This window comes from Triturus cristatus, chromosome 4_2 (assembly GCF_964204655.1).
Source record: "Triturus cristatus chromosome 4_2, aTriCri1.1, whole genome shotgun sequence".
Lineage (NCBI taxonomy): Eukaryota > Metazoa > Chordata > Amphibia > Caudata > Salamandridae > Triturus > Triturus cristatus.
The window spans coordinates 482,358,213-482,379,552 of NC_140586.1; the positions used below are offsets into that span (position 1 = coordinate 482,358,213).

Consider the following 21,340-nt stretch of genomic DNA (forward strand, 5'->3'; position numbering starts at 1 on the left):
ATGAGGACCTTCTTGAATTGGCCCATATAATGGCTTCCTATGGCATATGGTTTGGCATATTGTGGAAAGAGAGTTTCATCTTTATTCTCTGCTTGAAAAGGAGGTAGCCCCAAAATATTTCTAACATTACTCAAAGCATCCCACATATCTCCTCTCCTGAGATATTTCCCATGAACGTCGTTGGTCTACCAGAGTCCATGGAAAAAAGAATCACTGCATTACTTTCTGAGAGATCTTCTGTTGCTCCTTCTAGATTTAGAGGAGGACAAAGTTCTAGAAAATGCTGCTTCAATCATGTCCTGAACCTCAGACTGTGACATCAATGGAGGTACAGAAACAAACAAATCCCCATGCTTAGCAGGATGCTTGACGGGAATGGGGATGAGAATGAGAATCTGAGGTTGAGGCTTTTCCACTTAGCTGTTCGTTTCCCCAACATCATGAAGTTAAATGCAGCAGAACCTCCTTACCTCTAAAATAATAAAAATGAGGTTCACCACCACCCAACAGTAGGAGTCCTAAAACAAAAAGCTACTAATTGGAAACAAATTGCCATCCTCCAATGACTATAACACACTTGTAGCTTAGATTGAAGGTACACATGACCTTACCGCCTTCATTCACTATCAAGGAAAACTCCTCTCTCCCCAATTAACCTGGACCTAGGAGTGTGGGAAAAAAAACACTTCTAACCTGGAAACGCTGCCCCAGCAGCTTAGTGTTCGCCCAACTCAGTAAGAGTTTAACATGCTGTACCAAGGGTCTGCCGCCCTTCAGCCTATGAAGCTGAACAAATGGCTCCAACAAAGCTCAGCAACAAGCCCCGCTCATTGCAAAGAGCTCCTTGCCTCATCGGAGAAACTTGCCAAAATGAAGAAACTTGCTGTTCCAGTCAGCGAGGCGGCACAATACTCTGACAGTGTCTGGTAGGAGAGAAAAAGAAAAGGCAGGAAGAGTGGTGGTGGGGGGGTTCCATATTTTGGGATAGTGTGGGATTGGTGTCTGAAGAAGGTGGGAAAGCCTCAACTGTTATGACTTCAAGTGAGGGAGGGGTGATAGGGTAATATATATGTACAAGCTCTGACACTGGTTCTGAATCTGACAGTGAGGAGAACATCATCATAGCAGGACCAATCACTGCAGTACAAGATGAATTTTGTTTTTTAAGGTTGGGTCATTTAACAAACTACCGGCCAAAGCAACAACGAAAAGGAGGAGGTGGTGAAGGCGGATGGAGCAAGGGAAGAGGAGGAGACAATCCCGCTGGAATGAACACACGGAGCTACTCCAAGAAGTAAAGCAGGAAAACACTGTAATAAACCTCACAAAAGAAACTTTATCGCATGAGGACAGGGATATTACCTCTAGGACTCTCCTATTGCCCAGTACCTCATTTAATTATAAACAGTGTAGGACTGATCCGTACATGTTTGCATGCAAGCTGAAACTTACAAACTTCTTTAAAATGAAACACAAAAGTGGAAAGAAAAAACCAGCACACATGTATGCAGTCGGAGCTCCTGGACCTGGCCATGCAGGGGAAGCCTCCCTGGGCCAGCGGAACCCTGTACCGGGTGCTCTGGCATGAAAGGGGACCGAGGACGGAGCCCAGGACATAGGTGGGCCAATCCTGGGCCAGCTGGTCACTGGCTGAGAACAGCCAGACCCCAAAGGGGTCCGGGGTACCCTGGCCCTAGTAATCCGGAGGGAGGCTACTCGCCTTTCTTGTAATCCAGGTGCACTGAGGGGAAGAGAGGACCACAGACACACCCAACCTGCTAGGGCTTAAGGTATCCAATTATCCCTTAATGGGACTTCCAGGGAAGCTGGGATGGCAGCTTCATGTCCCTGCCTGCTCTCGGGGAAAGCAGGCTCAGTGAAAAGGCACATTGGGCAGGTCTGGGATGCAGGCACCGATCTGGGCCCTGCAGCACCCGGCTGAGAACCGCTGGACCACATGAGGGTCTGGAATACCCTGTTGCTAATAATCCAGAGGAAGGCTACGACCATTGCTTGTATTCCATGCGCACCGAGGGACAAATGGAACCACCAGAAGAAATGCACTCAACCTCCTAGAGCCCTGCCTGTTCTTAAGGACTTAAGCACTCATCCAGACTTCCAGGGGGGCTGGGATGTCCAATTCATGTCCCTGCTTGCTCTAGGGGAGGGCAGGCTCAGAGGAAAGGCCCGTCAGGCAGGGCTGGGAGACAGGAGCAGACCTGAGCCCCTGGGGCCCTGGTGGGTGGGCCCTGGCTTCACCCAGCTCAGAATCGCTGGACCTCAAGGGGATCTGAGGTACCCTTTCCTTAGTAATCGGGGGGGGGGGAAATACCCCCTTTCTTGTAATCTGTGCGCACTGAGTGACAGAGAGAACTGAAGGAGCGAATGCACACGGCCTCTTGGAGCACTGGCTGGGATCCAGGAAGCAAATAAGTCCCCATCGGGACTTCCAGGGCAGCCCGACCATCTGATAGTGCCATTGGAAAGCATTTCACACGGCCATGTGGCCAACGGGCTTATCGCGACCAGATGGCCATCTGGTTGTGCTGTAGCTGAACGAAAGTGCTTCTGCTTGTTTCGGGAGGGGACAGGGACTCTGCGGCCCAGGTGCTCAGAGTCCCACCTGGGCCTCAGGCACAGGGCTGTGATAATGGCCCTGACGGTAATCTGACCCAGGGCCAGCAGGCAGTGGGGGAGGACCCCCATCCCAGGCCCGTGGCAGTGCAGCAGACTGGAGGACCAAGCCTGGGGTGGGAGGTCAGAGCTCCTGGACGCGGCTGAGCAGGGGAGGCCACCCGGGAGCCGCGAGAGCCTGTCCCAGGCATTTAGCCATGTGGCAGGCCCAAGGTTGAAGCCCAGGATTGGGGATGCCTCACAGGGCCTTCAGGGGCCACGGTCAAACTTCTGAACCCAGAAAACCAGCGGCAGACTCCCTGGGTCCAAAGGACCAACGTCCTCCGTCCTTGGTAGGGTGGCAGGCTGGAGGACAGAGCCCAGGGTGGGAGGGCCTGCCCCGGGGCAGAGCAGGGGCCCCTGTGCCCGGTCGGAGCTCCTGGACCTGGCCGAGCAGTGGAGACTTTCCCAGGCTTGCTGGTGCCCGTCCCAGGGACTTGGCCATGTGGTGGATTGGAGGACAGAGCTTAGGATATGGGGCCCCTTGGCAGTGCGACAGGCTAGAGGACAGAGCCCAGGGCAGGGGCACTTACCCCGGGACACGGCAGGGGCCCAGTCAGAGGTCCTGGGGCCAGCTGCACTGGCGTGGCCTCCCTGTACCTACAGGAGCCGGTGCCAGAGGCTTGGCCATGCAGTGGGCTGTAAGACGGAGCCCAGGATGGGGGGCCCCCACCAATCAGCCCACTGGAGCCCCGGTTGGAGCTTCTGAACCAGGCAAAGCAAGGGAAGCTTCCCTGGGCCCGATGGACACCCATTCCAGGTATTTGGCCGTGTGGCAGACCAGAGGAGAGTGCCAAGGGCAGGGGTGTCCGCCCCGGGGCCTGGTGGGACCGGTCAGAGTACCTAGACTCAGCTGCACAGGGGAGGCCTTCCCAGGCCGACGGGACCATATCATGTGGTAGGCCTGAGGATGGGGATCAGGATAGGGGGCCTGCCAGGGCCCTAGTCCTGGGCCATCTGGTTGCTGGCTGAGAATCGTCAGACCACAAGTGGGTTCTGGGTACCCTGTCCCTAGTATCTAGAGGAAGGATACCCTCCTTTCTTGTAATCTGTGCACAGCGAGTGACAGAGAGGAGCGCATGCATCCGGCCTCCTGGAGCCCTGGCTGGGCTCTAGGAAGCAACTGAGCCCTGATCAGGACTTACCGGGCAGCCCCTAGTGGAAATCATGGATTGTGACCCAATGGCCAGGCTCAGGGGACCCAGTGGTCCGGGTGCTCGGATCTCCAGCTGGGCCTCAGGCACTTAGCTGCGAGGAGGGCCCTGACAGAGCTTTGACCCAGGGCCCGTAGGCACCTTATCATGCAGGCTTAGCGGGGAAAGCCACCCGGGCCTGATGGAATGCCATCTGGGGTCCTTGGTGGTGCGGCAGGTCAGAGGATGGAGCCCATGGGCCCTTGGTCTGGGTCGGAGCTCCTGGACCAGGCCATGCAGGTGAAGGTTTATTTGTGAATTGTGAATTGTGCATTTTAATGAGATACTGTTAATAGCACTTGCGAGATATTCTAGAAATCTTTTAACCCGCTCACCTGCACCACGCTGACTCCCCCGAGCCGCTCTCCCCGGTCCACCATGGGATATCCTGTTTGTGTGGAGGGAGGTACTTTCGGCAGAAAGGAGGTCAGCGCTCTAGCTACCACCCCACTTCAACTACAAAAACTCCTGGTCACCGGCACGCGCAGCGGACACGCATTGATAGCAGCAACGGCTTTTGGCATCAGGCGCTAGCTGCTTCACTCCTATGACTTGCCACCCTCAGCTCAAACTCACGGTGAATACTACAAAGGGCAGCCAATTTGTAACTGTTTATTTGTGAATTGTGAATTGTGCATTTTAATGAGGTACTTTTAATTGTACTTGCGAGATATTCTAGAAATCTTTTAACCCGCTCACCTGCACCATGCTGACTCTCCTGAGCCGTTCTCCCCGGTTCACCACGGGATATCCCGTTTGTGTGGAGGGAGGTACTTCCGGCAGAAAGGAGGTCAGCGCTCTAGCTACCACCCCACTTCAACGACAAAAACTCATGGTCACCGGAGCGCGCAGCGAACGCACGCAGCGGGCGCGCACGCCGAAGGTGCGCCAAAGGCAAGCCCGTCTGCGCCCGTCCGCGCCAGACTGCCGCCAGCCACCAGGGACCCTGCCCAATTATGCCCAGACCATGACGCACACATCAAACTTGCCTATTCCAGGACAGAGCTTATGCTTATCCGAGGTCACCACCACCACTCCCCCTCCATTGTCACAACAAGAGCCCACTCCACCCCCAAGACCTAGAAGGGTTCTTTTCATGCCCACACTGCAAATACCAGAGCATAAACTGCGTTTCAACAGAGCATGAAAGACATCCCCCTATCTCCATGCCCTACAAAGGCCCTAAGAGGAAAAATAAGTGGAAACCTGTACCTAATCCCTCACAAAAAGCCTCCCCCCCACGGCTAAACTGGAAAGGCTTTTTGGGAAACGTAAGATCCCTACCTAAGCACGCAATTGAGACATGGAACCTATTGGATACCAACTCCCCCGATGTCAGCTTTATTACCGAGACTTGGATAAAACCGACCAATACCCCAGCAATCGCCATTGCCCTGCCAGAAGGGTATAGAATCCTCAGACTTGACAGACAGCTCAAAACCGGAGGAGGGATTGCTATAATTTACAATGACAGGGCAAAATTCTCTATTGTAGAACAACGCTCAAATGGACAGATTGAGATCTTGATATTCAGGCTAGACCTCTCACCCCAACTCAACTGGAAAGGGGCACTGGTGTACCGCCCTCCAGGACCCCTCGCCAATTTTTCACTCCTATTAATGGAACTAATAACCCCCCACGTGCTCTCCTCTAGCAATTTTATGCTAATGGGAGACTTCAACATTCACAGTGAAAACCCTGACAAAGCAGAAACCGCGTCCTTCCTCGCTGACCTCATCACTCTAAACCTTAATAAAATCAACAACGGCCCAACTCACACAGCAGGACACACCTTAGACATTATCTTCTCTAACTCCCCCCTCCTCACATGCGAAGCCCCGAAGCCAGTTAGCTGATGTGACCATGCTGTTATCGACTTTCAACTTCAGGGACCCAGAGAATCACAACGGCCCACTTTGCGTAACCAATCCCTCTATAGACAACGGTATAAAATAAATCCAGTCACTTTTGCATCCGCTTTTACAATCTCCAAAAACTCACCATGTAGCAACACTGAAGACAGCCTAGCCCATTTCAATAAATCCTTCCTAGCTGCTATCGACCTGATCGCCCTGAAAAAAACTGGCTCTACCAAATCCAGAACCACACAGGCAGCTTGGTTCTCCCTAGAACTCCACAAAGAAAAAAACAGGTGCAAAAACCTTGAAGGGAAATGGCGCCGCACCAACCTTATAGCCAACAAAGAGAAGTACAAAGCTGCCCTCACCCTCTATCACAAAAACATTAAGCATGCCCGTAAATCACATATAGCCCTTCAACATAGCCTAGCTAATAACACCCCCAAAGTCATGTATCAAATTCTGAAAACCTTTACCAATCCCAAAGCCTGTGAATCAGAAGAAGTCCCCTCTCAAACGCTATGTGATAACATAAGCAACCACTTCATACAGAAAATTGACAACATATACAATAAAATCGCCACATCCAAACCACCCCCCTCCTCAGACACTTCCGTAGACACCCCCGTAACCCTACACTACACACATACTCTACAGAATTTCCCCCCTCCAACGCAAGATGAAACTGAGACTATAATGAGCAAAATAAAATCCGGATCCCCACTTGATATCATACCGGCCAAGGTCACGCAATCTCTAGCAAAACAACTATCCACACCTATTTGCTCCATACCGAACCAATCTCTAAAGGAAGGTTACTTACCCCCCTCATGGAAGGCCGCCCAAATCATCCCCATCCGGAAAAACACCAAACTTCCCACGGAGAATCTCGCGAACCTCCGCCCCATCTCCCTCCTCCCTTATTTGAGCAACGTCCTGGAAAAACATGTCAACAAACATCTATCCGACCATATCGAAGCGACTAGCTATTTGGACCCGGCCCAATCGGGCTTCCGTCCAAAATATAGCACTGAATCGGCCCTAGTGGCCGTCACCGATAACATCAGGCGTACCTTAAATCAGAACCAGCCTACCCGTCTAGTGCTATTAGATCTATCCGCCGCTTTCGTTACGGTCGACCACCAGACTTTGCTCATGAGAATTAGAAAGGCAGGGATTGGGGGAGTGGCCCTGAAATGGATGATCAGCTTCCTCTCAAACCGCTCCCAGACCATCAACCTTGGCCCTTTCCGGTCCAAACCACAAGTACTTAACAAGGGGGTGCCACAGGGTTCGTGCTTAAGCCCTACTATGTTCAACATCTACATACCCCCCTTGGCAACTCTCTTAAGGAACTATGGGTTTGTCCCAATATCCTACGCGGACGACACCCACCTTACCTTCTCCTTTAACAAAACTTCTCAGACTGCTCAATCCACCTTCTCCTCCGGCATGCTGGCAATATCACGTTGGATGGAAAACAATTTCCTCCAGCTGAATGCCAGGAAGACGGAGGTTTTGCTCTTCGGAGACACCCCTCTCCTTTGGACGCCCCACTGGTGGCCCCCAGAACTAGGTAATCCACCAACCCTGGCGACCACAGTCAAGAACCTCGGAGTGTACCTCGAACAGACCCTCACTATGAAGAAGCACGTTACACACACAGTGGGCTCATGCTTTCACATTCTAGGCCTACCAAGGGAAGCTTTTCCCTACCTCCCCGACTCTATTAGAAAGACCCTGACTCAGACTCTGGTACTGAGCAAGCTAGATTACTGCAATGCCCTCCTGATCGCAGCCAACGAGTCCTTATTAGACCGCCTGCAGATGATACAAAACACTACCGCCCGCCTGGTCTTAAATGCCCCCCAAAGATCAGCCTCTCTCCCGCTCCTTCACCAACTACATTGGCTCACCATACAACAACACGTGAAATTTAAGATCTGTTGTCTTACACACAAAGCTATATTGGGAAACGGACCCTCCAAACTGGCAGAGAGACTTCACCACTACACCCCACATCGGATTCTGCGCTCTAGCTCTAAATCGCTCTTCAAAATCCCCAGGATAACAAAGGCAAGAACTGGAGGCAAGTCTTTCTCTTACCAAGCCCCACTCATCTGGAATCAACTTCCCCTTGCCTTAAGGCAGGGGTACTCACAAACTTTCTGTCGGGGGCCAAAATTACAGTGTGGTTAGTGGCCGAGGGCCGCACTGGTAGGGGTGGAGTCAGTGGGGGCGGGATCAGTGGTGGGCGGAGCTGGAGTAAAAAAAAAACCTTTCAAAACATCTGTCTCCCTCCCTCTCCCCCTCCCCCTCTCTCCCTCTCCGTCTCCCTCCGTCCTCCGTCTCCCTCCTTCCTCCGTCTCCCTCCGTCCTCCGTCTCCCTCTGTCCTCCGTCTCCCTCTGTCCTCCGTCTCCCTCTCCCTCCCTCTCTGTCTCCCTCCCTCTCTGTCTCCCTCTCTCTCCGTCTCCCTCTCCGTCTGTCTCTTTGCCTCTGTCTGTCTCTGCCTCTATCTGTCTGTCCCTGTCTCTGTCTATCTGTCTCTGTCTGTTAGTCTCTATATCTGTCTGTCTCTGTCTCTCCCTACTGCCCTCTGTCCCCTTACCGGACTCTCACACCCTGCTGTTCTCTTGTAATTCTTTGTCACCTCGCCCCCCCCCCCCACCCCGTCCGCTTGTGTGGCAGCAGAGGCAGCTTCTTTTCCAGGGCACACACACAGCCCCACCCGAGTACTTCACAGGTCTTTAAGAGACCATTTGCATGATAATGAGGCTTTGCTGTATGTCACCTCTTAGCGCCCCAGCAGCTCCACTCGGACTATCCCTTGAATCCCGGGCCCCCACAGAGCAGTCTGTGTTTGCTGACACTGTTCACTGTTAAAAAAAAAAACACCGGTACGATCATACATGCCAACATTTCAGAAGAGCAAAGTGGGAGATTTAAAAAATAAATCAAAAAAAAAAAAATCGGGAGAATGGGGCCTTGAATTGGGTTACCGTCATGTATGGGCATTGGAAGTGTGCTGCTGCAGGATTTGAAACGCAAAATGCACGTTTTTGTTTTCCTTACCTTTCAGAAGCATTGAGCGCCGTGGCAGAGAGAGGGTGATGCAAGTGTTGTGCACTGGCCTGGCAGGTTGCTGGCAGTGCATACATACCCCCTCCTTCCCCCCCCCCCTCACCCCCCCGCATCCCGGCGGGCTGAAGCAGCTTCCAGGTACACACACAGCCGCCCCCGAGTACTTCACGGGTCTTTGAAAAACCATTCGCTTGTTGATGAGGCTTTGATTTGCTTTTTCACCCTTTCTAGAGCCCCTGCATCGCCACTCTGATTATTGCTGGAAGAATTAGCACTCTGCTAATTCTTCCAGCAATAATCAGAGTGGCGATGCAGGGGCTCTAGAAAGGGTGAAAAAGCAAATCAAAGCCTCATCAACAAGCGAATGGTTTTTCAAAGACCCGTGAAGTACTCGGGTTTTTGCTAGCAGGAATCGGGAGGCGGGAGACTAGCCTTGAAATCGGTAGTCTCCCGCCTGAATCGGTAGGCTTGACATGTCTAGGTACGATGTCTGGAAGGTCCGCGGGCCGCCAAGAAAGGCTTGCCGGGCCGCTGGCGGCCCGCGGGCCGTACTATGAGTATCCCTGCCTTAAGGCAATGCCCGGACCACTGAAAGTTCAGGAAAATCCTGAAAACTGCCCTGTTCTAAGCCTGAAGCCCCCTGCCGCTGCTCCTGCTGCATATCCCGAGCACTGAGATACCCTCTCGAGAGGGATTCAAGCACTATACAAGACAATAAATCAAATCAACTCAAATCAAGGCTCCCTGGCCCTAGAAAAACACTTGTTCTACTATTTTTGTTTGCCTAGATTTTGGACCTTAGCTAAACCAGCACCTAGGGAAACCTAGATAACCTATGGCTATCCAGGGTGTGCTGACTTGCATGGCTCTCACCACATTTTATTACCCAGAATGCCTTGCAAACCTCAAATTTTGATTATAAAAAACACATTTTCCTCACATTTCTGTGATGGAACGTTCAGGAATCTGCGGGAAGCCACAAACCTCCTTCCACCGGGCATACCCCCAGGTCTCCCAATACAAAATGGCAGGGGAAGCACTTCCCTTGCTCCAGAGGCTGAAAGAAAAAGGAAATCCCACTGCTGTATACAGCAGAGGGATTTCCTGGCGGCGCAGAGGAGGTAACGGTTACATGTTCCGCACACGGCCACCATGGCAGAGGTCCTAACCGTTACATCATTGGCACAGAAAGGGCTAGGTATCATGCACCTAACCCTATGAGCTCTAGGGCCTACCTTAGGGGTGACTTATAAGTATTGATTGAGCACAGATGTTATCTTAAGGCTATCTCTACAAAGTCACCCTGAAAAAATGAATTGTGACATCTATTTATGAACATGACAAAACGTGTGTTAGGCTACCATTTTGAAGAAAACATACACATGAAACTTGATTTAGATACTGCATCGTAAAAGCATGCAGAATGTTAGATGTAGGATTGTAATGACATTTAACCGTGAAAAATTTAACAAATGTATTACAATGTTTTTCTCTATGCATAAATGAATGTAATAGACAAATGATAATATAGAAAAACTATGAAAAGATATAAAACAGATATATGTTATGAAAATGGTCGTTAACAATAGAAACATGAATATGAGTACTGACAAAGAAGAGAAATAGATGTTATAATGATTTGCGTTATCGAAAGGTTTATTCTAAATGTGTTTTTGAATCTTTAATGATGTATTAACCTACAACGTGAAAGAGAAAATTGCAAAATTATTTTTTTTAATGCAAATGAAGAGTTAGCATTTTTTTTCTGGGGGTTCTTTATACTTACATGATGTGGATGTGAATCATTAATTTGCCGAATTGAAGAACTAATGCATTGTTGCTAATAACGTGAAATCCATTTTTTAGAATAAATTCATTGTACAGAAGCTGTTTTTCCTGAAGGCCTCACATACTTGTTTTTCCTCCCTAGTATGAACTTATGAACTGAATAGTCGGAAGTCTCTGGGAACTTTTTGTAAAGTTTCTACTTGTGCTCTAACACTCAATGTTTCCTTTCACGTTTGTAGCTCACTTGACTGGACTTGCAACAGAATTGTTACTTTCTAGAGCACATGCTTGGGAAAGAACTGGCAAAGGATGAGAACATGGACTCGCCTACTTCCTAAAGGGTCACAACCAATCGTATGACTAAAGTACAGTGGTCTTAAGAAAATGCAAAGTAATGGATTTCTTAATTATTCCTGATTAGTATACTTTTTACCTTCTACATCATCTCATCCTATTGAGACTGACCAATGGGACAGGGTGGTCTGACAAATGGGTGATGTCAAGGAGTGTAAACCAGTAAACAATGGAGTATAACAGGGGCGGATCCGATCTTGTCCACCTTCTCAACCCAACTTGCGGTACAGAGACTGCTGATTTGGACTTCCAGAAACTAACTTGAACTGTGACAAATTACTGCATTTGCTGCTGGCTGGTATGCTTGCGTAGTGGAAACTTTTAGGCTTGAAGTTTCCCAACAACAGCAGTAGAATTGACGCTGCAGTATGGACAGGGTCAGACAATTCTGTCCTTGAATTGGAACTGGTCAATTGGTGAATTCTGAACTTTCAACTATAGGGTTTGTATGAGGGGTATTGGCTTTCTAAAGATTCACTTCTTATGATATAACCTTCCACGACTAAGGAAGATAAGTCCTTTCTAATCGATATTCACAGTTTGTTAAGGCTCATTAAATCCTTTCAATTATAGATTAGATTTGGTAGGCAAATTACTTAAAAATTCGATAAAGATATCAACAGAGATAAACTACTCTGCTGATTCTGTTTAATTTATTTGCTGTGGAAAATGTATTTCTTTTAATTTTACTGACTTAAAAATAGATTAAGTATGAAAAGGAGCATTAAGTAATGAATGAATGCTAACAATTATCTCATTCCAGGTTCTCATATGATAATTGTTATCCCATAAGTATTCTGGTCCCTTTCATCACAGAACATGATCCATAGGAGGACCTAATGAGTTTGGTGGGGTAGCTGAGGTTATTCTGGCATAAATATCTTGATCAATTGAAATAATTCATGAGGCCCAATCTGTCTGCACTACAACAGTAAAGTATTAGGCCTGACAAAAGGTTTATTTTGACAGGACGAAATGGAGTGCAACTGTACTACCGGCTACAGGAACTAGCCTGAGACATGTTTAAAATGGATGATGAGTTGGGTGGAATATTGAGTGGTGCTGCCCACTAGTAGCATTTAATTTACACACCCTGGGTACATTTAGGACCATTTACTAGGGACCTCCAAGTAAATTAGATGTGCCAATTAGATGTATCTCAATTTTACCATGTTTGATGGAGAGAACACGATCACTTTAGCACTGATTAGCTGGGGTAAAGAGCAAAGAGTCCTAATTACCAACAAAAATGAGTTTAACATAAACAAGGAGTGAGGGCAAAAAGTTTGGGGACAATTTCCACCAAGGACTCCAGGTCTAACAATTACACAATGGACATCTCAATTATTTGAGCTGTATAGACTTTGATTGAGGACATTTCATGTGAATGCTAATGTCATATCATCAAGAGTAATTATGCAGAATGAGGTATGAATACAAGTTACGACATGGAACGTTCCTCTGTAATTGTGAACTTTTTTATATTTTACTGCTACCAGTAAGTGACCAGTCAATATAACAAGTTCATCATTACTATAATTGTGGGCGAGATGAATAGAAATAGGGCTCTTTATTATTTAGTGCCTACTTATCACTGATGAACTAAATCATCTGAAACTTGAATTTTCGCAATATTTTAGAGTGATTTGATGTTCCTCGATCTCTCTAACTTATTTAAAGTTTGTGATTCCGTTTACTATTTTCCTTAATTGCAAAATTAACAAAACAATACAGCACTCCCATCTTGAAAGGTTTACATCCAGATCATACAATACATCAAACGTTTGCGGCAGTGGCATAATGGAAATTTTGACTCCGGATTGTGACTTATTCACTTCATGGCAACATAATGCCGTAAATACGTCGCACAAAAGAGGGACTGAATATAACATGAAGAAAAAAGATATGAGAGATAAGAAGAAACAATAGCTGCAATTGTTAGTTTCTTGGTGTTTCTGGGACTACTAAACGTTATACAATGGGTACAGCGTATCACCCATCCAAGAATTCAAGTAGCTTGTTAGAGGACTCCAAAAAAAGACTGTTGTTGGGCAGATGGGCACACACAGGCTGTAGCAAAGTGTACATTTCAGCGTTCTGATCCAACATATTGCAACTCTGTGCTTGATTAGTAACAGTGCCATAGCGGCAAAGCGTCTTACCAGTTGAGTGTTAGCAGCGACATATCTCAGGAGTGTTGATAAGGGGGATAGTGGACTCTTCCAACCCTCAACAGGGTTCCAGAAGGTCTGAATCACAGGGCTGTGATAGGGCAGGTGGATTAAATTTGCCTGGGCGTGGAAGCACCTCTTGAAAACCTGATCAGGATATGGATGAATCTTATGTGTCATAATAGGTGTGTAATATGTTTGGTGGAAAAAAATTTAAATGCTGTAGCTTGTGTCTGGGAATGACAAATATTAGGCATGCTTGAGAGTGTTAGTGTTACCAAATCTCTTCTGCCAGCAGGTCACTAAAATCCCTTTCAAACATTCAGATGTTGGAAACTAGCTTAGTATGTGATCAGATTACCAAGGATCTGGTATCATGGGCAAGAATAACATGAGTCAGAGGTGGGTCTTGCAGGACACAGCATGAAAGCTCAGCCTCTACATCTGAAGCATAGGTTGCACCTGGAAACAGAGTGACATTTCAAAAAGGGGAATCAGAGACACTTTCACTGTACTTTACATGCAAAAAACACAAGACCATCTACATGTAACTTTCTTATGCTAGCCAGTGTCCGACTGAATGCAAAGCTGTGTCTTTCATTGATTTTCTTTCTGCTGGTTCGGAGCTGTGAAGGGTTCCTGGACTAACCTTTACCCACTTTCAATGATAAAAAGCTTTTGTGAGCTGCCCCCAAGCTGACAAGCGTTGGAACGCCTGTAAGCCATGAGTGGGATTATACCTGAGAAAATTGGCAGCATGTCCACCAACCCATAAATATTCTTTACTGATGAGGGAGGAATTCAGAAACATTGGTGTCTAGAGATACGATTTCAGAAAATGGCGTTAGCTGAAATATAATATGAACTTTGTGTGAAAAGCTGAACTACAAATACCAATTCGCTATGGGGTAATGGAGCTGTTACATGAAAGCAGTGCGTTCCTACCCATTTTCATTTATAAAAGGTTCTTGTGAGCCACCCCGAAGCTGATGAGCTTTGGAATGCCTGCACGCTATACCATGAATGGGATTATACCTGAGAAAATTGGCAGCATGTCCAGCAACCCGTAATATTCTCTACTGATGAGGAAGGAATCCTGAAACACTGATGTCTAGATATACAATTTCAAAAGACGATGTTAGGTGAAAAATAATATGAACTTTATGTGAAAAGCTGAACTACAACTACCAAGACGCTATGGGGTAATGGCGCTGTTACATGCAAGCAGTGCGTTTCTTCTAACTTTCATTGATAAAATACTCTTGTGAGCCGCCCCCAAGCTGACAAGCTTTGTAACGCTTGCACTCCATGAGTGGGATTCTACCTGAGAAAATTGGCAGCATGTCCAGCAACCCGTAAATATTCTCTACTGAGGGAGAAATCCCGAAACACTGCTATCTAGAGATTCAAGTCTGAAAGACGGTGTTAGCTGAAAAATACTATGAACTTTGTGTGATAAACTGAACTTCAGTTACCAAGACGCTGTGTTGTAATGGCGCTATTACATGCAAGCAGTGAGTTCCTACCTACTTTCATTGATAAAAGGCTACTGTGAGCTGCCACCAACCTGACGAGTTTTGGAACGCCTGCATGCTATGAGTGGGACCATACCTGAGAAAATTGGCAGCATGTCCAGCAACCAGTAAACATTCTCTACTGATGAGGGAGGAATCCCAAAACACTGGTGTCTAGAGATACGATTTCAGAAGACGGTGTTATCTGAAAAATAATATGAACTTTGTGAGAAAAGCTGAACTACAGCTACCAAGTCTCTATGGGGTAATGGCACTGTTACATGTAAGCAGTGCGACCCGACCCACTTTCATTGATAAAAGGCTCTTGTGAGCCGCCCCCAAGCTGATGAGCCCTGGAACGACTGCACGTCATGAGTGGGATTATACCTGAGAAAATTGGCAGCATGTCCAGCAACCCATAAATATTCTCTACTGATGAGGGAGTAATCCCGAAACGCTGGTGTCTAGAGATAAGATTTCGAAAGATGATGTTAGCTGAAAAATATTATGAACTTTGTGTGAAAAGCTGAACTACAACTATCAAGACGCTATTGTGTTATGGTGCTGTTACATGCAAGCAGTGTGTTTCTACCTACTTTCATTGACAAAAGGCTCTTGTTAGCCATTCCCAAGCTGATGAGCCTTGTAACGCCTGCTCGTCATCAGTGGGATTATACCTGAGAAAATTGGCAGCATGTCCAGCAGCCCGTAACTTTGTCTACTGATAAGGGAGGAATCCCGATACACTGGTGTTTAGAGATACAATTTTGAAAGACGGCGTTAGCGGAAAAATAATATGAACTTTGTGTGAAAAGATGGACTATAACTACTAAGACGCTATAGGGTAATGGCGCTGCTACATACAATCAGTGCGTTCCTAATAACTTTCGTTGATAAAAGGCTCTTGTGAGACGCCCCCAAGCTGACAAGCTTTGGAACGCTTGCACTCCATGAGTGGGATTCTACCTGAGAAAATTGGCAGCATGTCCAGCAACCCGTAAATATTCTCTACTGATGAGGGAGGATTTTGAAAGACATCATTAGCTGAAAAATACTATGAACTTTGTGTGATAAACTGAACTTCAATTACCAAGACGCTGTGTTGTAATGGCGCTGTTACATGCAAGCAGGGAGTTCCTACCCACTTTCATTGATGAAAGGCTCCTGTGAGCCGCCACCAAGCTGACGAGTTTTGGAACGCCTGCATGCCATGAGTGGGACTATACCTGAGAAAATTGGCAGCATGTCCAGCAACCAGTAAACATTCTCTACTGATGAGGGAGGAATCCCAAAACACTGGTGTCTAGAGATACGATTTCAGAAGACGGTGTTATCTGAAAAATAATATGAACTTTGTGAGAAAAGCAGAACTACAACTACCAAGACTCTATGGGGTAATGGTGCTGTTACATGCAAGCAGTGCGTTCCGACCCACTTTCATTGAAAAAAGACTCTTGTGAGCTGCCCCCAAGCTGATGAGCTCTGGAACGCCTGCACACCCTGAGTGAGATTATATCTGAGAAAATTGGCAACATGTCCAGCAACCCGTAAATATTCTCTACTGATGAGGGAGGAGTCCCGAAACACTAGTGTCTAGAGATACGATTTCAAAAGATGGTGTTAGCTGAAATATATTATTAACTTTGTGTGAAAAGCTGAACTACAACTACCAAGACACTATGGTGTAAGCAGTGCGTGTCTACCTACTTTCATTGATAAAAGGCTCTCGTTAGCCATCCCCAAACTGATGAGCCTTGGAACGCCTGCACGTCATCAGTGGGATTATACCTGAGATAAATTGGCAGCATGTCCAGCAACCCGTAAATATTCTCTACTGATGACTGTTGTCTAGAGATATGATTTCGAAAGACGGCGTTAGCAGAAAAAAAAATATGAACTTTGTGTGAAAAGGTGAACTACAAGTACCAAAACGCTATGCGATAATGGTGCTGTTACATGCAAGTAGTTCGTTCCTACCCACTTTCATTAAATTGCCCTGTGCGTGACAGCACCTCCTGCAAACTTGGTCAGAATATGGATGAATCTTATGTGTTATATTAGGTGTGTAATATGCTGGTGGAAAAAAAATTAAATGCTGTAGTTTGTATCTGTGAATGAAAGATAATAGGGATGTTTGAGAGCATTAGTGTTACCAAATCTCTTCTGTCAGCAGGTCACTTAAATCCCTTTCAAACATTTATTTGCTGGCAAGAGCACATGTAATTCATTTGAACAACTAGAATAGTATGTGATCAGAATACCCAGGATCTGGTATCACGGACAAGAATAACATGAGTCAGGGGTGGGGCTTGCAGGACACAGCATGAAAGTTCAGACTCTACGTCTGAAGCATATGTTGCACCTGGAAACAGAGTGACATTTCAAGAAGGGAATCAGAGCTACTTTCACTGTACTTCACAAGAAAAAAGCACAAGACCATCTACATGTAACTTTCCTATGCTAGTCGGTGTCCGACAACATGCAGAGCTGCATCTTTCCTTGATTTTCTTTCTGCTCGATTGGAGCTGTGAAGGGTTCCTGGACTAACCTTGTTTGTTCAGGTTGGGTGACAACAGTACTTAATTTGAGCCAGTGGTTGGAAGTGGGGATCAGTGGCACTTATTTTTGGGGACCTGCACTTATTTTTCATCATCAGACTTTGACCCAGAAAAATAGAGAGGAAGAAACAAATGGAGGAAGAAGGAAAAAAGAAAAACAGTGACAAAAGAAGAAAGCAGAGATGAAAGGGAACCTGGAAGAGTGCGGTAAAGTGGCAGGAAGTGTATGGTGGTAGATGAAATGACATGGAATGAAGACAGTGCAGCCTTTGTGCTCAGAATAATGACATTCTATAGCGCAGGCTTCTGAGTTAAACTTTGGACTCTGGAACTTATTATTTTACAAATTAAGCACTTTGTGGCAGTAGGAGAAACATACATAGGGACAAATCATGGAAGACAAGTAACTGATGACAAGCACATTTAGAGAATTGGTGGGGCTACTTCTTTGGGGAACGCTTCCAAATGTAACTAGTCTGTCTCAATTTTAACATTATAAGGGTGCATGCAGAATAATTCCGGTAGGCATATTTCTGCTGGCTAATATGCTATTCATGGCACAAAATGCTGCAAGGGACAGGGATCACCTGGTCACCATATTTGTTTTAGCTCTGACTAGGACCTGCAGTAAATATTTTTGCTGTGGGACAGCTATTTGTATAGTACTGTTTATTACGGAAGGACATTCAACCAGTATGATTAGCGCCGAGTGTTATATTTTGCATTGTTTTAATTTATTATAAGGCCAATGTCTTTGCATTTGTTTTGCTTTGCATTGGTTTTATCCAGCATAATCAGGAGTGGTTGAACGTAGGGCGCGTGCCAAGAGATGTTGCTTGCAAACTGTAATACAGTATTCATTTAGAGAAAAGCACAGAATATTTGTTTCTATTCATAAATGTAACTCTGTATGCAGAATATATTCACGAATATTTTCCAAAAGAATGGCATTTGTCTGCAGATTTTTCTCCATTTATGGCATGGTAGAAAACAATGCTATTTAATCACTTGCTTGCGTATTGTATAACAAGAGAGGTTTTTACTTTGAGAAAGCAGTCACCTTTGTTCAAGCGTGTTCCTTTCAAGCTAAAGTATTTAATTCCTGCAATTTTCACACCAAGTATGGCTGCTAAATGTCAAAGGGGCTCCGGGATACAGTATGTCTAAAATGTTTGCTTTCAAATCCTACTTTGGTAAAGTCAAACAGCAAATTGCTTCAAAGAACACTGTGTAAATTATCCAAGTATTGGTGCTTTAGAATATTGCTGGTGGATGATACCAGTCAACACACAGCGATCGGTGGCTCATCGTGTTCAACTAAAATCACGGTTCAAATAATTAAAATAATGGTTGCAATCAATATCAATCAAGCCACTATTCCATTGGTGATTTTTAGGTCTTCCTGCTGACAGTAACGCATGTGAGCTGTCGCTTGCGAGGGGCATTGTTTACAATGAAGGGCTTGGAGCCCGCCTACTGCTTACCATTCATTGGCTGTCGCTCTTGTTGCTGCCTCCTAATTGGCCAGTGCTTGCCAGATGTCACTTCCTGTGTCTTCTCTGGAGTCTGGACCAAGCACAGATTGATACTGCTTGATTAGTATTTGTTTGCTGGTTGTGCTGTAATTAAGGTACTTATTCTTCTTTCCCTACCACCTACCCCTTTTCCATAGTTCTTCTTCCCCTACCACCCCCAACCCCAAAAATAAACAGGAGAACATGTGCCTTTTCTACTGTGTTTCATTTCGGAACACTACATTTTTGTAGTAATTACCATCACAGCATTTAGGAATAAAACATCAATGTGGAAAATGTGATCAATTCATTTGAGTTAGGTGCTTCACGGGAGACCATTATGTCAGCTTTGGAGAACTGCATCAACAGTATCCTTGCTTGTGCAGGCAGTGCTTTGTTTATGAGTTTTATGCTAGTCATGTAATGGATTGGCCTCATGGAAGTTAATACCAAGCTGAGTTGACTACTTAATACCTCCTTTACCTTAAGGGATTTAACTTTTTTGGGCAGGGGGGTGCAGGTGGGATGGCTGGGCTTTACCATAACTCAGTGCTTAATTTGTAAAATATTAAGTGCCAGGGCTCTGACCCGGAGGCCACTGCAGCTTGCATCACCCTTGTCATAGCTGCCAAAACAACAAGTAACCATCTCTTTTGCATGTGAATGTGACAGTTCACATTATTCCAGGTCCCCAAAGCTAAAGGAACGGCTGGGGAGTCAGGTATGAGCAATTTTAATGTATATTGCATTCCTAAACAACTGTTGTTCTGCTTATCTCTAAATTAGATGAGCAGCGCCACCTTGTGGTAGACTGTTCTAAATATGGTGTTGACAATTAGGTGTTGGTGCAGAGCACCGGAAACCAATTAAGTGCTGCTGCTGAGCACCGGAAAGCACCGGCTCAAATTAAGCACTGCCCATTATAAATATTGATACTCGGCTAAGAATTAATAAACTAATGCATTCTTCCTCTTCTAATAAAGTCTTATTATTACTATGAAAATAAAATGTATCTGGAACAAGCTCTATTGCAGTTGCCCCGGCAGTAAGAAGATATGCAGGATACAGTATACAGTATTCCGGAAGCTGGCAGTGAGAAGGAGAGTGCTCTGATGAGCAATGATCATGCAGCTCTGGAAAATTTGTACATTTACATTGCATAAGAGTCTTTGCACCAACCTCCCGGCTACTCGCTCTTTTTATAAACATTTCATAAACATTTTGGGCCTGATGCACAATGGTAGACTTTTGTGTAAAGTTACTATTTTTGGATATTCGCAAACCGCAAGTTAAATCTTACTAGCAGCAATTTTGTGACTGCAGAGATCCTGCAGTCCGGGTGGAGAAGTCCATACATTAAAAAAATAGGATAGGCCTATGTTTTTATGTGCAGAGTCTCCTCCACAAGTGTGGAGTCCGCCTAGTCGTAAAATTACTATTAGTAAAATTAAACTGGTAGTTTGTGAATACCTAAAAATAGTAAAATTACACAAAAGTGTAAGTTTACCTATGTGAATCAGGCCCTTTCAATGCCCTCTAAGTGGCCCCCATCAACCCTCTCTCTTTCAGCTATCACGACTATCACATCTCATGATTATCCTTTGATAAAGACTATCCCGATAAGCATTCTTACCTTCGTTTCAAACTCTTCTCCCTGCTTCAAATCGCGAGGAAACCCATCGATGAGGAATCTCCTTGTGCCCCCCTGACTGGCAGCCATTGCTTCTTTCAACAGTTGCACAACCATTTCCTGCAGCAGACAAAGTAATGTCATTGTTAAAATGGCGGCGAATTCTGACAGTAGTTAATCCAGACAAGACTTTAATAAAGTATGATAGTTCTTCAAACTTGACCAAACCTTGGACTCAGAGGACCATTTTCCTCTTGGAATGGTTTGCTTTTGAGCCACGAAATTAACAGTCACAGCTACTACAGTAAAGCTAAACATGTCCTTTGAACAGAACATTACATATATAAAAATGTGTCTCGCTTCCTGTTAAAATTATTCCTGATTCAGATTCTCTCACTTTTAGGCCTTGAATTGTATGTGGCTTGTACTGTTTCATTCATTACTTTATATTTTTATGAGCTACCCTTTGGTTTAATTGTGTTCTTTATGTTTTCTACTGAATCTGAATAGGACCCACAAAGCAGCCATTTTGAGTGATCTAAAAACTGTCCCTACAAAGTAAGTATATTTTGGCTTGTGAAATGAATGACAACTAACCGTTTATAGAGTTTCTATTGAAGTATGTAAGCTTTACCATCTCAAATGACAGACTGATCAATAATACAGTTTGAAATATCTGTGGCAGGTTAGCCGGGTGTTGTCATTTAATTTAACTAAAGTCTCCAAGTTATTGATGATTTCCCCCAGAGACAGATTCATGAAATAAACGTCAAAGAACATAGGGCCATATGTAGGAAGGCAAATTGCGATCGCAAATGCTGAAATTCGCCGAATTTCGGCGTTTGCGATCACAATTTGGGCAGTGTGCTATGTAGCACACAAAAACCCACACGCAAAATAAGGAATCCCAAAATTTGCGATTCCTTATTTTGCAAATGCATTTAAGGAATCCCAAATTGCGATTCCTTAAATGCAATGTAGGAAGCACCCAAGTTGTGCAATTT

The 21,340-nt window shown here is 45.6% G+C and overlaps 1 protein-coding gene across 1 annotated transcript in view; it reads right to left on the reverse strand.

Moving 5' to 3' along the window:
• AK5 (adenylate kinase 5) overlaps positions 1–21,340 on the reverse strand; it is a 2,642,541-nt gene that overhangs the window by 306,762 nt on the left and 2,314,439 nt on the right. Inside the window, exon 12 of the mRNA XM_085602038.1 lies at positions 20,340–20,456. Coding sequence (XP_085458164.1) covers positions 20,340–20,456 — 117 coding nt within the window. The remainder of the gene's footprint in view (positions 1–20,339; positions 20,457–21,340) is intronic.